Below are 19,076 nucleotides of genomic sequence, written 5' to 3' on the forward strand. Positions count from 1 at the left end.
AAGCCTATAGCAACATATCCAAGGGATAGCTTAAGCAGTACTAACAATAAGCCTGATCAAAAAGGAAGGTCTTAAGTCTACTCTTAAAGATAGAGAGTGTGAATTAACTGTTTGGATGCTGGTGTACAGAGTCTGGCCTAAGTCTTCTGTCAGAAAGACTGCAGCTACTCAGGGTATTCCTTCCAACTTCTTTATTTCCACATGAACAGGTACAGGACTTTGTTTGATTGTCTTTCAGTATCTGTGTGTATGTGTGGTCTCCTGTAGTCGCAAACATAATCAACAGTATCTAATTAGTATTAAACAGATAATGTTGATTAAATGTATGCAGCGATATAAGTATACAGTGCATAAACAGTACCCGTAAACCATCAGACGGGGGCGCCTTACACCCATATCAACAGCATGACTCACGTTGCACAGACGGTGCTTATTAATACAAATATCGCAACGATTGAAACCCATCCGCGTATTCTATACCTTAATCCGCAGAGGATACTATGTCTACAACATATATTGAGCAAGAACCGAACATATTAATAAATATATAAACAGTATTGCAGATATACAAACTCCGTGAATGGGCAGAGGTAGCTTTAGCAAGGGTTGCTACGCTTGTAGCACACAACAATTTTAACTGGTAAAATAATAATAATAAAAATGTGGGCATGACTTACGTGTCATTTACGCACAAGTAACACAGTCTGATGACAAACAGGTGTGCATTTACTCCTCTAAACTGTTGGAACAACGGAGCTACGTAGCTGCCTCACTGTGAGTGCTGCTAGGTGCTGCTGCGCTTCGGCTCTGTTTACGTTCTCTCCGGGTCCTTCTGGTCCCGTCCGACTACTTCCGGACATGGCAGAACAGGGAAGTTTGCACAGAGAGGGTGTCTACCTCCCCGACCAAAACTGGGAGATGATTCCACAGGAGGAACTCTAGGAAGCACAAGTGACCCTGCATCCTGGAAGCAAAAGGTTCAAGCAGGATAATAGGGGACGATGAGAACTGTCAAATATGAAGGTGCCTGATTGTTGAGGACCGTTCATGTTAGAAGAAGAATTTTAAATTCTATTCTAAATTTGACAGGAGGTGGCATGGTGGCGCAGTGGTTAACACTGTTGCCTCACAGCAAGAAGGTTCCAGCTTCGAGTCCCGGCTCAGCCACAGAATGTTTCTGTGTGGAGTTTGGGACATGGGATTATCATGAGTGAATATGAACTGAGCTCAACCTAGTGTTGGGGCTCGTAAAGGAGGAAGAGGATTGGCGATTTCTTTAATCCAACTATAAGGAAAATAATTAAATCTCAAAGATGATTATCACTGTATGATTATTTGACGGGGCACCACCCTGAAATCAGGGAAACGGCCAATCCTCGGTTGTCAATCTCAAAGATGGAAAAAGGTCAGCAAATTGTTAAATTTACTTGGCCACATGAAACAGTTATTGAATTAATTAAAATTAATCAACATCAAATCTAATCAGTCCGAATCAAGCAGAAGGTGTGATTTCGAGCACTGACCCGATCAAACCAGCAATCGAAGTCCAATGCCACACACAATAAAACCAAGAGTCAAATTGTTGCAAAATATAACCAGTTAATTATCACAATACTAATTTTACAATTAATACAGTAATACTAGTGGTATACTTACACAATTAGAGACTATTGTCTAACATCTACTTCTACCAAGGGGGTGTGGGTGTGTGTGTGTGAAAGAGAGAGAGGGAGGGCGTGCGTGCGCACCTGAGTGGATCAGGGTAACTGACCCAAGATGGCGGACCAGGACGACTACAGCCAAAATGCCACCCTGACTTCCGCTGGGTAGGAAGAGGGGGGCAGGGGAGCTACAGAGTCCTAGTCACATGTGTATAGGTATAGGTGTGAAAAGGGGGAGCAGTGTGGGGGAGGAAAGGGAAGATCCAACCTTACTGTAAGTTCAGCTTAAATGGCGCCGACAAAGACAAAGAACTCACTCCCGCTTGCCACGTGCGCGCATAGGCTCCGGTTGAGTCTGGTACGCGTGTGCTTCCACGGAAGAGTTTACTGCTGTTTGACTTTATAGACGGCCACCAGATGTTGTGGGCACGGCGGCCCATCTAATAGAACACAACAAGTTAACACAGTGCAGAGGGTGGCTGACATTGTCCAAGATGTCCAGCAGTTTGTCCAGAGTTCTCCACTCTGTTACTGTTGCCAGAGGGTCCAGCTTCATCCCGACCACTGAGCTTGCCCGCCTGACCAGCTTTCCCAGCCTGGAGAGGTCTGCCTTCGTCACCCCCCCCCCCCCCCCCCCCAGCACACCACAGCGTAGGAAAGGACGCTGAAGACCACAGACTGATAGAACATCCACAGGAGCCTCCTGCAGATGTTGAAGGCTCCCAGCCTCCTCAGGAAGTACATCCTGCTCTGAGCCTTCTTGTACAGCTGCCTCGTGTTGCTCGTCCATTCCAGCCTGTTGTCCAGCCACAGCCCAAGATATTTATAGGTCTGTACGACCTCAACCTCCTCCGTTCCTATCAGATCAGAGGTCTAGGTCTGAGGTCTGTCCCTCCCAAAGTCAATGACCAGCTCCTTAGTTTTGGAGGTGTTGAGCTGCAAGCTGTTGTTGTGGCACCAGGCAACAAAGTTCCTCACCAGGCACCTGTACTCCTCCTCTTCATTGTCCCTGATACACCCCATGATGGCTGTGTCATCTGCTAACTTCTGGATGTGACACAGTTCAGAGTTGTAGCAGAAGTCCGCGGTGTACAGGGTGAAGAGGATAGGGGACTGTACTGTCCCCTGCGGAGCACCGATGCTGCTGACCACAGTGTCAGACGTGTTGTCCTTCAGCCTGACAAACTGTGGCCTGTCGGTGAGGTAACTGGAGATCCAAGCAATCAGGCCGGGGTCCACTCGCATTTGTAGGAGCTTGTCCTGTAGTGCAGGGGGCTGGATTGTACTAAAGGCACTTGAGAAATCCAGGAAGAGGATCCTCACTGTGCCTTTTCCCTTGTCCAGATGCGAGTGGGCTTGGTGTAGCAGGTAGAGGATGGTGTCCTCCACACCGACCTTCCCCTGGTAGGCAAACTGTAGAGGGTCCTCAGCAAGCTGCACCTGAGGCCTGAGGAGGTTGAGGAAGAGCTGCTCCAGAGTCTTCATCAGGTGTGAAGTAAGTGCCACCGGTCGGAAGTCGTTCAGCTCGCTGGGCCGGTTCTTTTTAGGAACTGGAACGATGCATGACGTCTTCCATAGGGTGGGCACTTTCCCGAGCTGCAGACTCAGGTTGAAGACCCGTTGTAGCGGCTCCCCAAGTTCAGCAGCACAGGTCTTGAGGAGCCGGGGACACATTCTGTCTGGTCCCGCTGCTTTTCGAGGCAGAAGCTTCCTCAGTTCTCCTCTCACCTGGTCAGCTGTGAAGCAAGGAGGGGGTTGTGGAGATTGTGAGAAGGGGGTGGTGGAAGGAGGGGTGGAGGGGGGCTGCTCAGTTGCTGTGGAGGGGGAGGGGCGGTGGGCCATGGAGTAGGGAGGAGGCTGCTCAGCTGTTGCAGAGGGGGAGGGGGGCGTTGGAGGGTGGTGTGAGGTGGACTGGCTGAACCTGTTGAAGAACTTGTTCAGGTCATTTGCTCTCTCCACCCCTCCCCCCTCCGTGCTGGTCCTGGCTTTTTGGCCGGTGATGGTCTTGACGCCCTCCCGGACCTCCCTCATGTTGTTCTCCTTCAGCTTTTGCTCCACCTTCCTCCTGTAGGAGTCGTTTGCCTCCTTCAGGCAGCGTTTCACCTCCCTCTGTGCTGCTCTCATCTCCTCCTTGTCCTTTGTCCTGAAGGCCTTCTTCTTCCTGTTGAGGACATCCTTGACTTCCTGTGTTATCCATGGTTTGTTATTTGGATAACACCGAACAGTCTTGGTGGGGGCAACCACGTCTGCACAGAAGTTGAGGTAGTCTGTGAGACAGTGAGTCATCCCATCTATGTCCTCATCATGTGCATCCAGCAGTACATCCCAGTCTGTGGTGTTGTAGCAGTCTCTCAGGGCCTCCTCTGCTGCAGGAGTCCATCTCCTGATGGTGCGGGTGGAGACTGCCTGTCTGTCTTTTGACCAGGGGGGTGTACTGGGGCTGTGCGTGCACCAAGTTGTGGTCCCCAGTGGGGGGAGGGCGGTGACTCTGTATGCCCCCTTAACGTTGGTATACAGTAGGTCAATCGTCCTGTTCTTCCTTGTGGGACGGTCAACAACCTGATGGAAAGCAGCCAGGGTAGAGTCCAGGGTGACATGATTGAAGTCTCCAGAAACTATCATGAAGGCCTCAAGATGTTGGGTCTGCAGCTGTGCAGTAACATTGTGGATACTTTCACGTGCAGCGGCCGTGTCGGCCGTCGGAGGGATGTACACACAGAGGGAGATCACGTGACTGAACTCCCTCGGCAGGTAATATGGCCTCATGCTAACAGCTAGCAGCTCCAGATTAGGGCAACACAAAACCACCTTCACTGAGACATGGCCAGGGTTACACCAACGGTTGTTGGTGTAGATAATAAGTCCTCCACCTTTGCTTTTCAGATAATAAGTCCTCCACCTTTGCTTTTGTCACCCATAATTAACACAAAATACCCTGCAGCATGCAAAGAATAATGAAATGAACCCACACACACTCTCACACACATACCTGGACCTACTACAGTCCTTACATTCACCCAAAACCCCTGTTGCAGGCCTGTGTTGCAGCTTGGGTGCATTCGGGCCTAAAACAAACTGGCCGCTTCACCTCTCAGTGGCATAAAAATAATAATGCACATGCAAACAATGTACTCATGGCTCCAATCGGTTTGTAGGATAAAGGGGAGTGAGCAGGTCACCAACAGGGGGCAGCAGAAACTCAAATCCACACATGCGAACAGGATCCACGGCTCTCAAAGCAAAAACAGGAGGGACGCGGGCTCTGCGTAGTCCACTGGAGCTTTGCTTCCCAAAAATGCCGTCAAAATGTCCGTCTTCCTCTCTGAATTACATATACAGTCTGTTCAGCTGGATTTAGCATGGGCTGGATGTTACCAAACATTTTCTTCCAGAGCAGAGGGCAAACTAAGCAAATATAGAGCTAGGCTAATGCTAACAGCTAACTGCGATTAGCAACAAAGTCCGTTTTTAGGCCAAACAGTTCATTTACAATTTACAAACACTCATATGCTCAAGTTTACCTCTAGGCAGGTCACAACAGTTCATAACATCAGGTCTCTATCCGTTCCCCTATGGCAGTAGAATGTTGGGCCGTCAAAAAATTCCAACACCCAACCTAGCTGCTTCAACTCGGGCCTCCTCTCTTCATGCTCTGCGCACTGAAACTCACCACACTACTATACCTATCTCCAACACCTCACGTCAAACTATTCCAATTGGTCGGATTCACTGGATCATCACACGTGCCAGACAATTTCAAAGAAATAATGACTGACATCTGCCCAATCAAATGATGAGATGTTAATAACAATGGTTGAAATGGTTCATACGCATATCAATATCACATTTTTCCTTTGCAATGAAATGAGATGACATAACTTATATTTTTAACCATTTATACTTCTTTTTTTTAACATTTTAACATTTAATGAACTTTTTTTTTAATGGACTACATCAATTTCTACGTGGAGAACACTGTGCCAACCAAGAAGTTACGGGTGACCCTGGAGCTGAAGGCCCTGTTGAATGAGAAGAAGAGGGCTTTCAGATCCAGAAACAAAGAGGAGCTGAGAAGAGTGCAAAAGGATTTTAAACATACGATTCGGGGAGGCAAGGAGAGTTTCAAGAGGAAGATGGAGGAACAGCTTAAGCAGAGCAAAGTCCGAGAATTCCGGCGGAACATGAACAAAATCTCTAGACACTTTGAGGACAATGGAGGAGCCACAGCCTCAACTGACCAGGGGTGGGCTAATGACCTGAACCTATTTTTGAACATATTTGACTCTGGTCCATTTAACACCTCCCCCACTCCCCAGCTTCCATCAACCCCCCTCCGCATGCTCCCCTCTCCTGGTGCAGTGCCATCGCTCCCTGCACTCTCCTGGAACCACCTTGTTTCACCCCCCTCCACACATCCACATACATATCCACCAGTAGTAATATACAGGCACGTTTGTGTGTGTGTGAAGCGTGTATGCATGCGTGTGTTCTCGTGACGCAGTGCGTGCAATGACGTCACTTTCTGCATGTGATCACATGACTTCGTCCATGCAATGCCGTGATTTAGTGCGTGCGATCATGTGATTTTGCGCGTGTGACGACACCCCCACGTCATTGAGTTTCATATCTCATACGTGATATTTTATACAACTATTAAAGTATGATTTTATTTAGCATAATTTGATCAATTTATGCAGAGCCTGCCGCTGCGGCGTTGTCGCAAAGGATTATGGGAGTTTAAAAGTTCGCTGGTAGCGAGCGCGCTAGGGTGTTGTATTTTGAGCAACTCATCCTGACAGAAAAATTTATGTACAGAGTGAAAGCACTGATTTTGTCAGGAACAATGGCAGGGCAACCAATCGGAAGGAGGAGACGGGTCTGAGGTTCAAAGAACAAGGTTTGTTCAACAGTCCGAGGTCAAGAAACACAAGGGAGATACTCAGGACAGGCAGGGTTCGGTACACAGGGGTGGAAGTCAGACTAGGCAGAGGTCATACACGAAGAGCAGTCCAAGAAGGCAGACAAAACCAGATGGGGGCAAGGCAGGAGAACGAGGTTGAGAGCAAAGGAGGTCAAGATCGGTCTGTGAAATACGAAAGTACGCCTAGAGAGTGACAAAAACTGTGCTAAAAATACGGCATGGAACTAAGGGAGACAGAAGGTTAAATACAAGAGGTAATGAGACACAGCTGGGAAGGAACAATCAGGAAGTGGGTGTGACAAGCCGGAACAAGGAAGTAAAACCTGTGAAGAAAAGAAAGAAACGTGAATCACCAAATGGGTTGATAACCATGGGCAACGTGGAAGGGAGACATACCAGTGGCTGTGGTGGGCAGGGAGTTATGGGCCATCTCCACCCATACAAGCTTAGATGACCAGGTCTCTGGGTCTCTGGCGGCCAGGCATCGAAGCCCGTCTCGAGTTCCTGGTTGAGTCTCTCCGTCTGGCCGTTGGACTGGGGATGGAACCTGATGATAAGCTCGCTGAGGCCCCCAAGAGGCCACAGAACTCCCTCCAGAATCTTAAGATGAACTGCAGTCCCCAGTCTGATACAATGTCCTCTGGGAACCCATGGATCCTAAAAACATTGTCAAAGAGAGCCTCTGCAGTTTCCTTGGCTGAAGGGAGCTTGGTTAGGGGAATAAAGTGCACCAACTCTTGAAAACTCAGTCCACCACTGTCAGAGCTGTGGTGTTACCTGCAGACGGGGGGAGCCCCGTGACAAAGTCCAAAGATATGTGGGTCCAGGGGCGTTTTGGGATAGGCAGGGGGTCGAGAAGCCCCATGGGCTTGTTAGCAGCACAGAAAGAGCAAGCAGCAACATAACTGGAGACATCGGCCCTCAGGGATGGCCACCAGAACCTCTGGCTAATGAGGTGGGTAGTATTTGTGATCCCTGGATGACATGCAGTCTTTGGAGTATGGACCCAATGGATGACTTCACCCCTCAGGTTAGGCACAACATACAGTTTATTCTGGGGGCACTCTGCTGGGGTCTGGATGTCTCCCAGGCTGTGCATGACCTTGGACTCAGTGTCCCAAGTAAGGGCAGAAACAAAACAAGAACTGGGTAGGATAGTTTTGGGTTCGGGATCTGTAACAGCATGACCGAAATTTCTAGATAAGCTGTCTGCTTTAGTGTTCTTGGAACCTGAGCGGAAAGACATGTTAAAATTAAACCGGCTAAAGAAAAGGGACCACCTAGCCTGACGGGAATTTAGCCTCTTCGCGGTCTTTAAATATTCCAGATTCTTGTGATCAGTCCAGACTAAGAATGGCTGTGAGGTCCCCTCCAGCCAGTGTCTCCACTCTCCTAAGGCCATTTTGACTACCAGAAGTTCTCTATCCCCTATATCATAATTTTGTTCTGTAATAGTGAGTTTTTTTGAGAAATAAGCACAGGGATGCAGCTTGCCATCGATAGGGCTAACCTGGGAAAGAACGGCCCCCACCCCAACATCAGAAGCATCAACCTCAACAACAAATTGTCTGTCTGTTTCGGGGAGGCAGAGGATAGGAGCAGACATGAACCTATTCTTAAGTTCAGAAAATGCCAGTTTACACTGTTCTGACCAAAAAAAAAAGGTTTCTGAAGGGAAGTCAACTCATGGAGGGGCGATGCTAGGGTGCTATAATTACGAATAAATTTCCTGTAAAAGTTAGCAAAACCCAGGAATCTTTGTACCTCCTTTCTACAGGTAGGAGTGGGCCAATCCATCACTGCTTGGATCTTTTCAGGATCCATCTTGATCTCCCCCTCAGACAATACATATCCCAAAAATGAGACTGTAGGTTTATGAAACTCATACTTGTCTGCCTTCACGTAAAGCTGGTGGTCCGGCAGTCTCTGTAATACCTGGCGAATGTGAGTGCGGTGAGTATCCTCATCAGGAGAGAAAATCAAGACGTCGTCTAGATACACAATGACAAAAGAATTCAACATATCCCGCAAAACATCATTGACCAGATTCTGGAAGACAGCAGGGGCGTTCGTAAGACCAAAGGGCTTGACCAAGTACTGATAGTGGCCACTGGGTGTATTGAAAGCCGTCTTCCATTTATCTCCTTGTCTGATACGTACCAAATGATAAGCATTGCGTAGGTCAAGCTTGGTAAAAAATTTTGGTTCCCTCCAGCAGCTCAAAAGCAGAGAAAATTAGAGGGAGTGGATACCTGTTTTTAATAGTGATATCGTTAATGCCCCTATAGTCAATACAAGGCCTGAGAGACTTATCTTTCTTGGTGACAAAGAAGAATCCAGCCCCAGCAGGGGACAAGGAGGGTCTGATGATCCCAGTAGCCAGGGACTCCTTGATGTATCTCTCCATTGCCTGTCGTTCAGGAGCAGAAAGAGAGTACAATCTCCCACGCGGGGGCATGGTTCCAGGAAGCAGGTCAATGGCACAGTCATAGTCTCTATGTGGAGGCAGACTAGTAGCCTTGGCTTTACTAAATACCTCCGCTAATTCATGGTAACAGTCGGGAACATTGCTCAGATCTAAGGAGTATGGGTGACTGTCTTTAGGTGTGTCACGCTGAGATCTGTAGCACGAGTCTTGGCACCGGGGTCCCCATGCAAGGACTTGTCCAGAGGTCCAGTCCAGTCTGGGGCTGCTCGAGCCAAGGGTGCCCAAGAATAATGTCATGAGTCATGTCAGAGAGTGCATGGAAGCTTAATTGTTCATGGTGTGAATCAGGGAACGTGACTTCTACTGACGGTGTACAATGCGTAATCCTACCCAGTCTAGAGCTATCAACGGCTTTAACGTTGAGTGGGTAAGGGAGACAAAAGAGTCGGAGGTTGAGTCTCCTGGCAAGAGAGGGACGGATCAGGTTTGCATCAGAACCAGAATCTATGAACCTTGGGGTCATTTTTTACCAGGACCTTTCCTTCAGCTCCCACATAAAGCATGTGACTAGGACCGCCTTCTTCCATCTGCGAAGTATCGCTAAGATTAGGAATATCCTTTTCTAGAGTGATGCTGAAAAACTGGAGCATGCATTTATCACTTCTCGGCTGGACTACTGCAACTCTCTCCGTCAGGATGTCCTAAATACTCCCTAAAGAGTCTCCAGCTGGTCCAAAACGCTGCAGCGAGGGTTTTGACGGGAGTTAAGAAGAGAGAACACATCTCTCCCACTTAAGCTTCTCTCCACTGGCTTCCTGTAGGATCCAGAATCGACTTCAAAATCCTTCTGCTGACTTATAAGGCTCTCAATGATAAAGCCCCATCCTATTTGAAAGAACTCATTAGTCCCTACTGTCCGACCAGAGCACTCCGCTCCCAGAATGCAGGTCTTTTAGTGATTCCCAGTATCAATAAAAACAGACTGGGAGGTAGAGCCTTTAGTTACCGGGCTCCTCTACTGTGGAACCAGCTCTCTCCATGGGTCAGGGAGGCAGACACTTTAACTACGTTTAAGTCCAGGCTAAAGACCTTCCTTTATGACAGAGCCTTCAGTTAGGACTGGTTCAGGTAGCTCTGAACCATTGATAGCTATGCTGCTACAGGCTTAGACTGCTGGGGGACACATCAGGTTACATGGAGCCCTCTCCTCCTCTCCTCTCCTCTCCCCCTCTCTCCTCCTCTCCTCTCAACACATTTTTGGAACTGTCACTACCACTACTTGTTGCACTTTGTAGTTTGGCCTTGGTGTCTCGCAGTCTCTCTGTGTTTCCACAGATCCACCAGAGCCCCAACCACCGCCTGCATCGCCCCCCCCCCCCCTCTTATTCCCTACTGTTACACCGGCCTGCGCTCCCCTTCCATGAACCAGTCTGCCATCCAGTCCCCCATCAAGCTGGCTTGCTCTCCCTGCCTCCCCTTCCAGATGCTTCCTTCTTCAGCTGTTATTAACATTTCCATGTTTCCCACATTTTGTATTGTAAACTGTTTTCTTGTCTGTAACGTCTGTGTAGGTTCTCATTCATCCAGGTCATCGTAGATCGAAGCGAAGTAAAATCTGGTCAACTGGACGTAAGTTTATCTTGAAGACGTTTCACCTCTCATCCGAGAGGCTTCTTCAGTTCTAGTGAAGAGTGTGGAAACTCCAGCTTATAAACCTATGTGGGAGTGATCAGTGCTATTGTGGTGGAAACGACCCTCCCGAGACTCACCTGGCCTCCCCAAACGACAGTCGTTGTGCGGTGTCAGGGAGTTTCAGGGGTGGTCGTTAGGGAGTTTCACCGACCACTCAGATGCTAATGGGCTGTGCTGGCATCAGCCGTTCCACATGGGTCTTTCAGCTGAACTCTTTGGGGAAGCTTTGAAAGGACTTGGTTGTCTTGTCTGTAACAACATCTACTGCACGTCTGTCTGTCCTGGGTGAGGGATCCCTCCTCTGTTGCTCACCCTGAGGTTTCTCAGATTTTTCCCTGTTAAAAGGGTTTTCTATGGAGTTTCTCCTCAGTCGATGTGAGGGTCTAAGGGCAGAGGATGTTGTTATGATGCCATGTGAAGCCCTTTGAGACAAACTGGTGGTGAAAATGGGCCATACAAATAAAATTGCCTTGCCTTGCCTTGCCTATGAATGCGTTTATTCTTACACAGTCAGTGTTTGAACATAGAGTCAGAAGTGGTACAACCTGAGCTGGACTATTAATGGTCACGCTATGACTCACCCGAACGGGCTGTGGGGCAGGTCTCTGGGCACCCTTGATGTAACAGTCCGCTACAGCATGTCCCAACGGGCCACAATAGAAACACCTGCCATCCCTCCGTCGGCGTAATCGTTCCTCAGGACTGAGGCACGTACGCCCCTGCTGCATGGGCTCCTCCAAGGGTGATGCCGCAGGTGCAGTGGTCTGAGGTGGTGTGGTAGTAGATGCGGTGACCCCCCTGTGGAAGGAAGGAGCTGATGAATGGACCTCACAGCGGCGAGGTGCAGGCGCGTAGTCTGCTTCTCTCTCTCTCTCCTGGTCTGTTAGCCGGTTATCCACCCGGACAGCAAGGGCGATGAGTGGGTCGAGTTCCTCAGGTAAGTCAAGTGGGACCAAGGCTTCTTTCACCCGGGTATTTAACCCCTTAAAAAAAATGTCAGTGAGGGCTGCGGTGTTCCAGCCGAACTCGACTGAGAGCGTGCGGAACTCGATGGCGTAGTCAGTGACCCTCCTGTTTCCTTGTCTCAACCCCAATAATGTTCGTGCCGCCTCTCTGCCTGAAGCTGAGTGTTGAAACACTTGGAGAAGGGCCTGGGAAAAAGCAGCTTGGGATGAGCAAACATTGGAGTGGTGACTCCACTCGGCAGTGGCCCACTTCTCTGCTCTGCCAGTGAGGTGGGAAATCATGTAAGCCACCTTAGATCGTTCGATGGGAAAAGCAGTGGACTGCACCTCAAAATGGAGTTCACATTGTGTGAGAAAAGGTCTGACTTCACCTGAATCTCCAGCAAACTTTTTTAGGTTTGGACAGATGGAGGCATGACGAGGCGTTAAGTGGCTGCAGCTGTGGCTGCCGGGGTACCAGGATGAAACTCTTCATGAGGGCGGGGGTCAGGAGATGTGGTGGCAGCCATAGTCTCTGACTCCCTCTGGAGGGCTGTGGTGAGGTTGCTCAACTGAAGCTGAAGGCTGGCCGGCATGGACTCTTGGCGGGTGTGTAACTCCTTGGTGTTTTCACAGAGGGCAACCATCTGCTCCTCTTGTTGGGCTAACCTCTTCCCCATATTTTGGAGCGCCAACCGAATGGGTTGCTCCTCCCCTGGTTGCATTTTAGCTGGCCAGAGGAGACCGTCAGCGTTTTAAAATTGATTTTATCATACCGCTCCGTTCGCGGCAGCCGGTCCGTGCTCCAACGCTAGGAGTCCAATGGGGCACCTGCACTCACTGCCGCACTCGCTACCGCAACGGTAACAACAAACGACAGTTACACTCAAACACTGGCGAACTTTTCCACTCCCATAATCTTCACAAATTCGTATTTGGTGTGAACACACCTTTAAGTGACTTGTGAATTATCAAACTAAAATCAAATACGCTTAATACAGTAAATAATCTGTAAAACAAATGACTATTCTGAGTTACAGAATAAACTTAGCTCAATTATGAACTTAATGTGTGGATACGAAGAACTAACTACCAAAGGCAGCACATATTCAAATACATGTACTTCTTATAACCAATTGAACCATATAACCATTTTTCTGTATTTTCAGGACTATTTACATTGTACATTCTCACTAAAGGCATCAAAACTATGAATGAACACATGGAATTATGTAGTAAACATCCATCCATCAATCCATCCTTCGTTTTCTTCCGCTTATTCCTGTTAAGGCTTGCGGGGGGTGGAGCCTATCCCAGCGAGAGGCGGGGTTCACCCTGGACAGGTCACCAGTCCATCATAGGACCAACACATAGAGACAGACAACCATTCACACTCACAGTCACACCTACAGTCAGTTTAGAGTATCAATCAGCCTCGTCCCCTCTTGATGTCTTTGGACTGTGGGAGGAAGCTGGAGTACCAGAGAGAACCCAGCAGGAACAGGGAGAACGTGCAGACTCCTTTGTTACTACAATTCGTTATAATTCAAAGCAGACCAATGAGAATATGCTTGGGAGCATAGCTTAGAAGAGCTTACAAATATCATTGATTATAGCATTACAGGTGGGGGGGGGGGGTGATGCCACTCGAATTAAGACAAGATTGCAATAACATAATTGGTACATTTACAGGGACATAAAAAAAACTATCCAGCATTTAAGTTTTCTCAGCAGTATTATTAGCAATAATCATGACATTACAGTGGATGCAAGAAATAGAAGACATCAAACCATTAAGGACAGAATGGTGTACAGATTCTCTTCAGCGCTCATAAGTTTACCAACTGATACTTTGAATGGGAGACGAGATCTTACTTGTGAAGTATCAATGGTGGCACATCACATTAAATCATTAGGAACTGATGCGAATTTGTTAGGATACCAGCTCATGTAGGAGTGCATGGAAATGAGCCAATAGATACATTTTTTAAACGAGCTTTAACGTCAGCGGTCATATCAGTTGAACTACTCTGGGCAAAACAGAAACTGAAGCGCTAATGAAAAAAGGGAACTGAAATAATTGTGGCAAAACAAATGATGTAAATAAAGGGAGTCAGTTGGTTTCCATTACTCCATTTGTTGGAGACATATGATATAGAAACAGGGTAAAAATAGTATTAAATCATACATTACATATTATGGGAAAACATCAAGATGGAAAATGTGACAGTGTAGAGTTGGAGAAACTGTAGAACAGGAAATTTTGAAATGTAAAAAGTATAAAAAAAGGGAAGGAGGAAAGTTAAAGATGAAAAGAGAGGAAAGGAGTAGTGTTTGGTTTTCACAGACTGTTGAAGAGTTTATTGAGGGATCAGATCACCAAATATTTTGGAATTAAAAAAACAGAATTGGTAAGAGTTTTTTTTGTTATTTTTGTTTTTGTTTTGCCTTTTTTGATTTTCAATGATTATTATATTGTGTATTTTTTTTCAATCCATCCATTTTGATCACCGCTTATCTGTTAGGGGTCACAGGGGCTGTAACCTACTATCCCAGCTCCCTGCCGACTTTGGGCAAGAGGCTTGGTACAAACTGGACGGGTCACCAGTCACTGTGTATTTTTTATTGAAGAGGTATTACATTGAACGCCATTGCAGTTACCATCATAGACCACAGGGTGGCAGTTATGCACTATTATCGTCTGCCCCGCCCCTCATTTCAAAGAAGAAGAACTGTCTCCGCGGTAAAGGCAAGAAAGGCAACAAACAGACAAAGGCAGTGCACGGTAAATAACAAAACCTTCGTTTATCATCGGTCACATCAAATGTGTCATTATAATGTATTTATGTATGCAACAAGTCTCGTGTCGTTCTTTTTTGTCAATGCGAATCGATGGCCGATTGCAGTTTTTAATTCATAGCACAAATACCAACGAAGCTATAGCGGCATATTTACAAGCTAAGCTAACATGTACTCAAGATATCTTATTATCAGAGACCTTAATACTGATAATGCTCTTTGGGCAGAACTGCTGTTGATGCACGACGAGTGCAAGTGAAACTAAGACACACAACCTGCCCTCAACGAAACTGCTGTTAATTCATGTAAGTTAACTCACTTCCCTTACATAGTTTCAGAGTGATGTCTTGGTAGAAATTGTGAATAATATTCATAACAGCATTTACGTTCATTTGTCTATCATCGCCTGTAACTAACATTTAAGGTTTTGGTTCTTTATATTGCATCAGTCGCTCCGAAACGAACGCTCGGGTTAAGGTCATACTTGAGGAAGGAAGTAAATGACAGAAAGAACCATAGGGCCCAAACAATATTGGATTTTTAATTAAAATCGATTTCAATACAGGAAAATAAATCACAGATGAGCAATATGGGAGAAAGATACTGTAAAGTTTTGGGCTGGACTGAAAATAAGACCATTTACATGTTCAATCTCTGCCCCACCTTTGTATTTGTAGTAATATGGCTATGTAAAGGTAGAAGGCCAATTTTATTTATTTATATATATTACTCAATTTGTTTAAAAAACAAGCATTTTCATAAATTACCATTTACCAATAAAGTAGTAAATTAAAGAGGATGAGGCACAGGGACGCCCTCTGTTGAACACGAGTTACACCACATGTAAATCACCATAGTCATTGTTTTCTGCATTTTATGAGCTGTTAAACGTTTTTAATATCAGAAACACATATGCTGATATGATACTATCACGAGTGACAGGCTTAAAATGGCTGATATGTCAGAAGACCAATGCATTGGTCAGGCCTTACTTTGCGGGTCAAGTACTAACAGCAACTCTGTCAGGTGATCCTCACTTTTACTGTCTTCCACTGTCCCCCTGATCTCTGGGGAATTCAGTCACCTGGGATTGCAATATTTTTTCCTCTTTTCTAACTGTGTTTGAGATGTTGTGGTCGAACAGTTATTTCTCTACAAGGATCAATAAAGTTTTTCATTCTTAAGAAGTGGTTGCAGGTGCTGCGTAACACTTTTGAGTTGTGAGAGGTTAAAGAGCCCCTATTGGTGGAATTTTGTCATCCTTGAAAGGCCTTGGTAACGACTTCAGATTTCAATTTTAACAACAGTGTACAAACCACATAATGAGGTTTCCAAACAACTTGAGATTCCTATTTGTATTGTTTTTTATATATATATATATATATATATATATATATATATATATATATATAAAATTATGAATTTTTTTTGAAAGACTCAAAAGGAATACCAATGGCAGAGTGGAACACTTATTCCCGGCAGGAAGATGAAGATGAAGAAGAGATGGAAGGCGAGCAAGCAGACGGTGAGAAAACAAGTCCCTTATTCCGTCTATGACAAACTATCACTGTGATTGTCAGATATCATCATTCATTCTGATTTGGTCATTATTCCTTTCTGTTGCACAGTTTTATTTGTATTTAAGATGCAAGTTTATATACATTTGATGATTAACTAAGAATTTGAAAGAATTCTTCGACACACAAACCAGGCTCTGTGTGTTTGTTAGGACCCCATAAAGTCACAGGCAGAGACTGTTTGGTGTTCCTAGTTGACGCCTCCAAGGAAATGTTCATCAAAGGAGGAGATGGACGCCCATCTAATTTTGACATGACCATGCACGTAAGATTAACATCTTTTGTTTTCCCTTGTTGTATTGTGGTTATCCTTTGTTTATCAGTCACCTTCTTGTTCGAATAAAGAAGATTCCCGATGCTGATTTTTATTATAAAAACCAAATTTAGATATTCTTTTGTCTTCCTCAACAATTAAAATCAACAAATTAAAGTAATAATCAGAGTTTTTGAGGGGAAGTGGTATATTGAAATGAGACCGGTAAACATTTTTGATGTAAAATTGAATAGGGATGCACTATAATATTGGTGCATCATTGTTAGTGGCAGATATTGTTCATTGTTAAAATAAACTTTTCTGTCTGATGTCAGTAGTTATAATGTCACAGTTTGGCTCAAGTCTCCTTTGCTCATGCTTGTTTGTTTATGTAAGAAAACTATGCAGTTAATGTGAGGTATAGGCAATTCAGCAGATTAAAGAAAAAAGTCATCTTTTCAAATCCACAAGTTGACATGTTTTTTCAGTACGTACAAAAATAAATATACTGTGCATTGTCATTTGTGGAGATGATGTAAATATATTGTTAAATATCTGCAACTGGCCAGTTCAGTTGTGTGTCAGCATGTCAGCGAAAAATTCAATATCACGCGTCCCTTACACCTACTACCTGGGATACATGTTTTTGAAATAAATATCTTTGACCAATATTGCAAGGCTTCATGGTGGTGCAGTGGTTAGCGCTGTCACCTCACAGCAAGAAGGTCTTTCTGGGTGGAGTCTGCATGTTCTCCCTGTTCCTGTGTGGGTTCTCTCCGGGTCCCACAGTCCAAAGACATCAAGAGGGGACCAGGCTGATTGATACTCTAAATTGACTGTAGGTGTGACTGTGAGTGTGAATGGTTGTCTGTCTCTATGTGTTGGTCCTGCGATGGACTGGCGACCTGTCCAGGGTGAACCCCGCCTCTCACCTGTAGATGCTGGGATAGGCTCCACCCCCCTGCAAACCTTAACAGGAATAGGCAGAGGAAAATGGATAGATTACAATTGCAATTTTAGTCACAATGTTTTCATAAACCTGCAGAACACCATTTGTTGGCTGGGATTTCTCTGCAGCACCATAATAGTTAATTTAGAATGTTTTTTTGTTTTTGCCTTGTATTTTGACTTTAGCACATATTGTAGCTTTTGCAAATTTTCTATTGCACCAGGCAATTCAATAAAAGTCTTTTGTTCATGTTCAGTCCAACCTACCACTGCTGCTACTATGGTAAATGTGCACGCTACCATATCAGTGACTCTGACGTTTTGGCGTTGTGGCCACTGAGCATGTTTTGGAGTCTTGTTCAAGACAAAGTTGGAATGGTTTTGCTGTCCTACAATTCATATCACATGATCATACCATTTGCCCTTTTTCACTTACATGCAATCCTTAATGTTCTAGTATTCTGAGTTTAAGTGTTTGTATTGTAGGCCGTGCGTAATGTGTACACCAATAAGATCATCAGTAGTCACAGGGACCTTCTAGCCCTGGTTTTCTATGGCACCGAGAAGAGCAAGAATCCCAGGAATTCCTTCAAGCATGTGTATGTGTACCATGACCTCGATGAACCTGGTAAGATGCTACATACAGAACATGCTAATGTTCCATCTTGTCTCTCTGTATTCTTTTATTGCCAATAAAGAACCAAGCAATCTTTGGTGGGGGTCTGTTTAAGGTAAAGAAATTGCTTTTTTTTTTCATACTGGGATTGGATGAGTTAACCTTGGCTTAAGGATGCCATTTTCACTTTGTTTATAGTTTTAATAGAAGTTTATGTCAGTGTATAATAGCACTGCTGACCTGTTTTTCTTTACAAAGACATTTTGCAAACTTATTCGTTCTCTAAATCAATCTGTCTTTTCTCAGGTGCAAAGCGAGTGCAGGATGTGGATGCATTGCGAGGGGACAAAGGTGCTCAGCTTGCAGCAGAGACCATGGGCAGTGGGGAGACATCATTAAGTGATTCCCTGTGGTGCTGTGCCAATCTGTACAGTGATATCAAGCTTCGGCTCTCCCACAAGCGGCTCATGATCTTTACATGCAGGGATGCACCCCACGGAGGCAATGGTGCAAAGGATCGCCAGGCTCGTACCAAGGCCAGTGACCTCAAAGAGACTGGTGGGTCTGGTGCTTAGGTCCTTTTGAAAACCTGTTGTAATGTTTTGTGTTAGAATTGCTCTTAAGTATAAAAAGCAGACCAAAAAAATTCATTGAAAGTTTAAGTTTGCATTACTAAAACATATTTGGAAGTAGAAGACTCATCCTTTCTCTCTCAGGTGTTGTCATAGATTTGATGAACCTGATGAAACCGGGCGGCTTCGACATCTCACTCTTCTTCTGTGACATTGTAAGTCCACCAGAGGATGACAGCGAGCTGGGGCTGCAGCTGGACCCTTGTGACAAATTAGAAGACCTTCAAAAGAGGGTGCGAGCCAAGGAGCAGAAGAAAAGGGCGATGGCCAGGCACGTTTGAGTGATTCTTTTTATATCAGTGGACCATGTTGTCCTTCCATTTTTGCACGCCAACTTGCTCTCTGTCATCTGTAGGCTTTGCCTGTGTCTCAGTGAGGGCCTAAGCATAGCAGTTGGAATTTATGCAACTGCTATGACCGCTCGGAAACCAGGTGCCATCAGGCTGTTCAGGGAAAGCAATGAGCCGGTCCGTAGCAAAACCCGCACTTTCCACACCCAGACAGGCAGCCTTTTGCTGCCCAGTGAGATCAAGAAAGCCCAGGTAATGGCAGACTTTGTCCAACACTTCTCTGTCTTTACTGGAAGATTACTTATCAAATATTGT

General features: G+C 45.7%; 1 protein-coding gene across 3 annotated transcripts in view; it reads left to right on the plus strand.

The window, feature by feature from the left end:
• Window positions 1-14,339: 14,339 nt before the first annotated feature.
• Window positions 14,340-19,076, plus strand: part of xrcc6 (X-ray repair cross complementing 6) — a 12,176-nt gene continuing 7,439 nt past the window's right edge. Inside the window, exons 1-8 of one of the 3 annotated variants that reach the window (XM_086195226.1) lie at window positions 14,340-14,431; window positions 14,673-14,750; window positions 15,928-15,970; window positions 16,175-16,287; window positions 17,710-17,851; window positions 18,146-18,397; window positions 18,556-18,742; window positions 18,827-19,013. In XM_086195226.1, coding sequence (XP_086051352.1) covers window positions 15,949-15,970; window positions 16,175-16,287; window positions 17,710-17,851; window positions 18,146-18,397; window positions 18,556-18,742; window positions 18,827-19,013 — 903 coding nt within the window. In that variant the 5' untranslated portion in view covers window positions 14,340-14,431; window positions 14,673-14,750; window positions 15,928-15,948. Of the gene's footprint in view, window positions 14,432-14,672; window positions 14,751-15,880; window positions 15,971-16,174; window positions 16,288-17,709; window positions 17,852-18,145; window positions 18,398-18,555; window positions 18,743-18,826; window positions 19,014-19,076 lie in introns of all 3 variants that reach the window. The other 2 variants (XM_086195225.1, XM_086195224.1) reach the window with 2 other exon arrangements.

Source organism: Aulostomus chinensis, chromosome 23 (assembly GCF_037954235.1).
Source record: "Aulostomus chinensis isolate RoL2024-O1b breed Wild chromosome 23, RoL_Achi_v1.0, whole genome shotgun sequence".
NCBI lineage: Eukaryota > Metazoa > Chordata > Actinopteri > Syngnathiformes > Aulostomidae > Aulostomus > Aulostomus chinensis.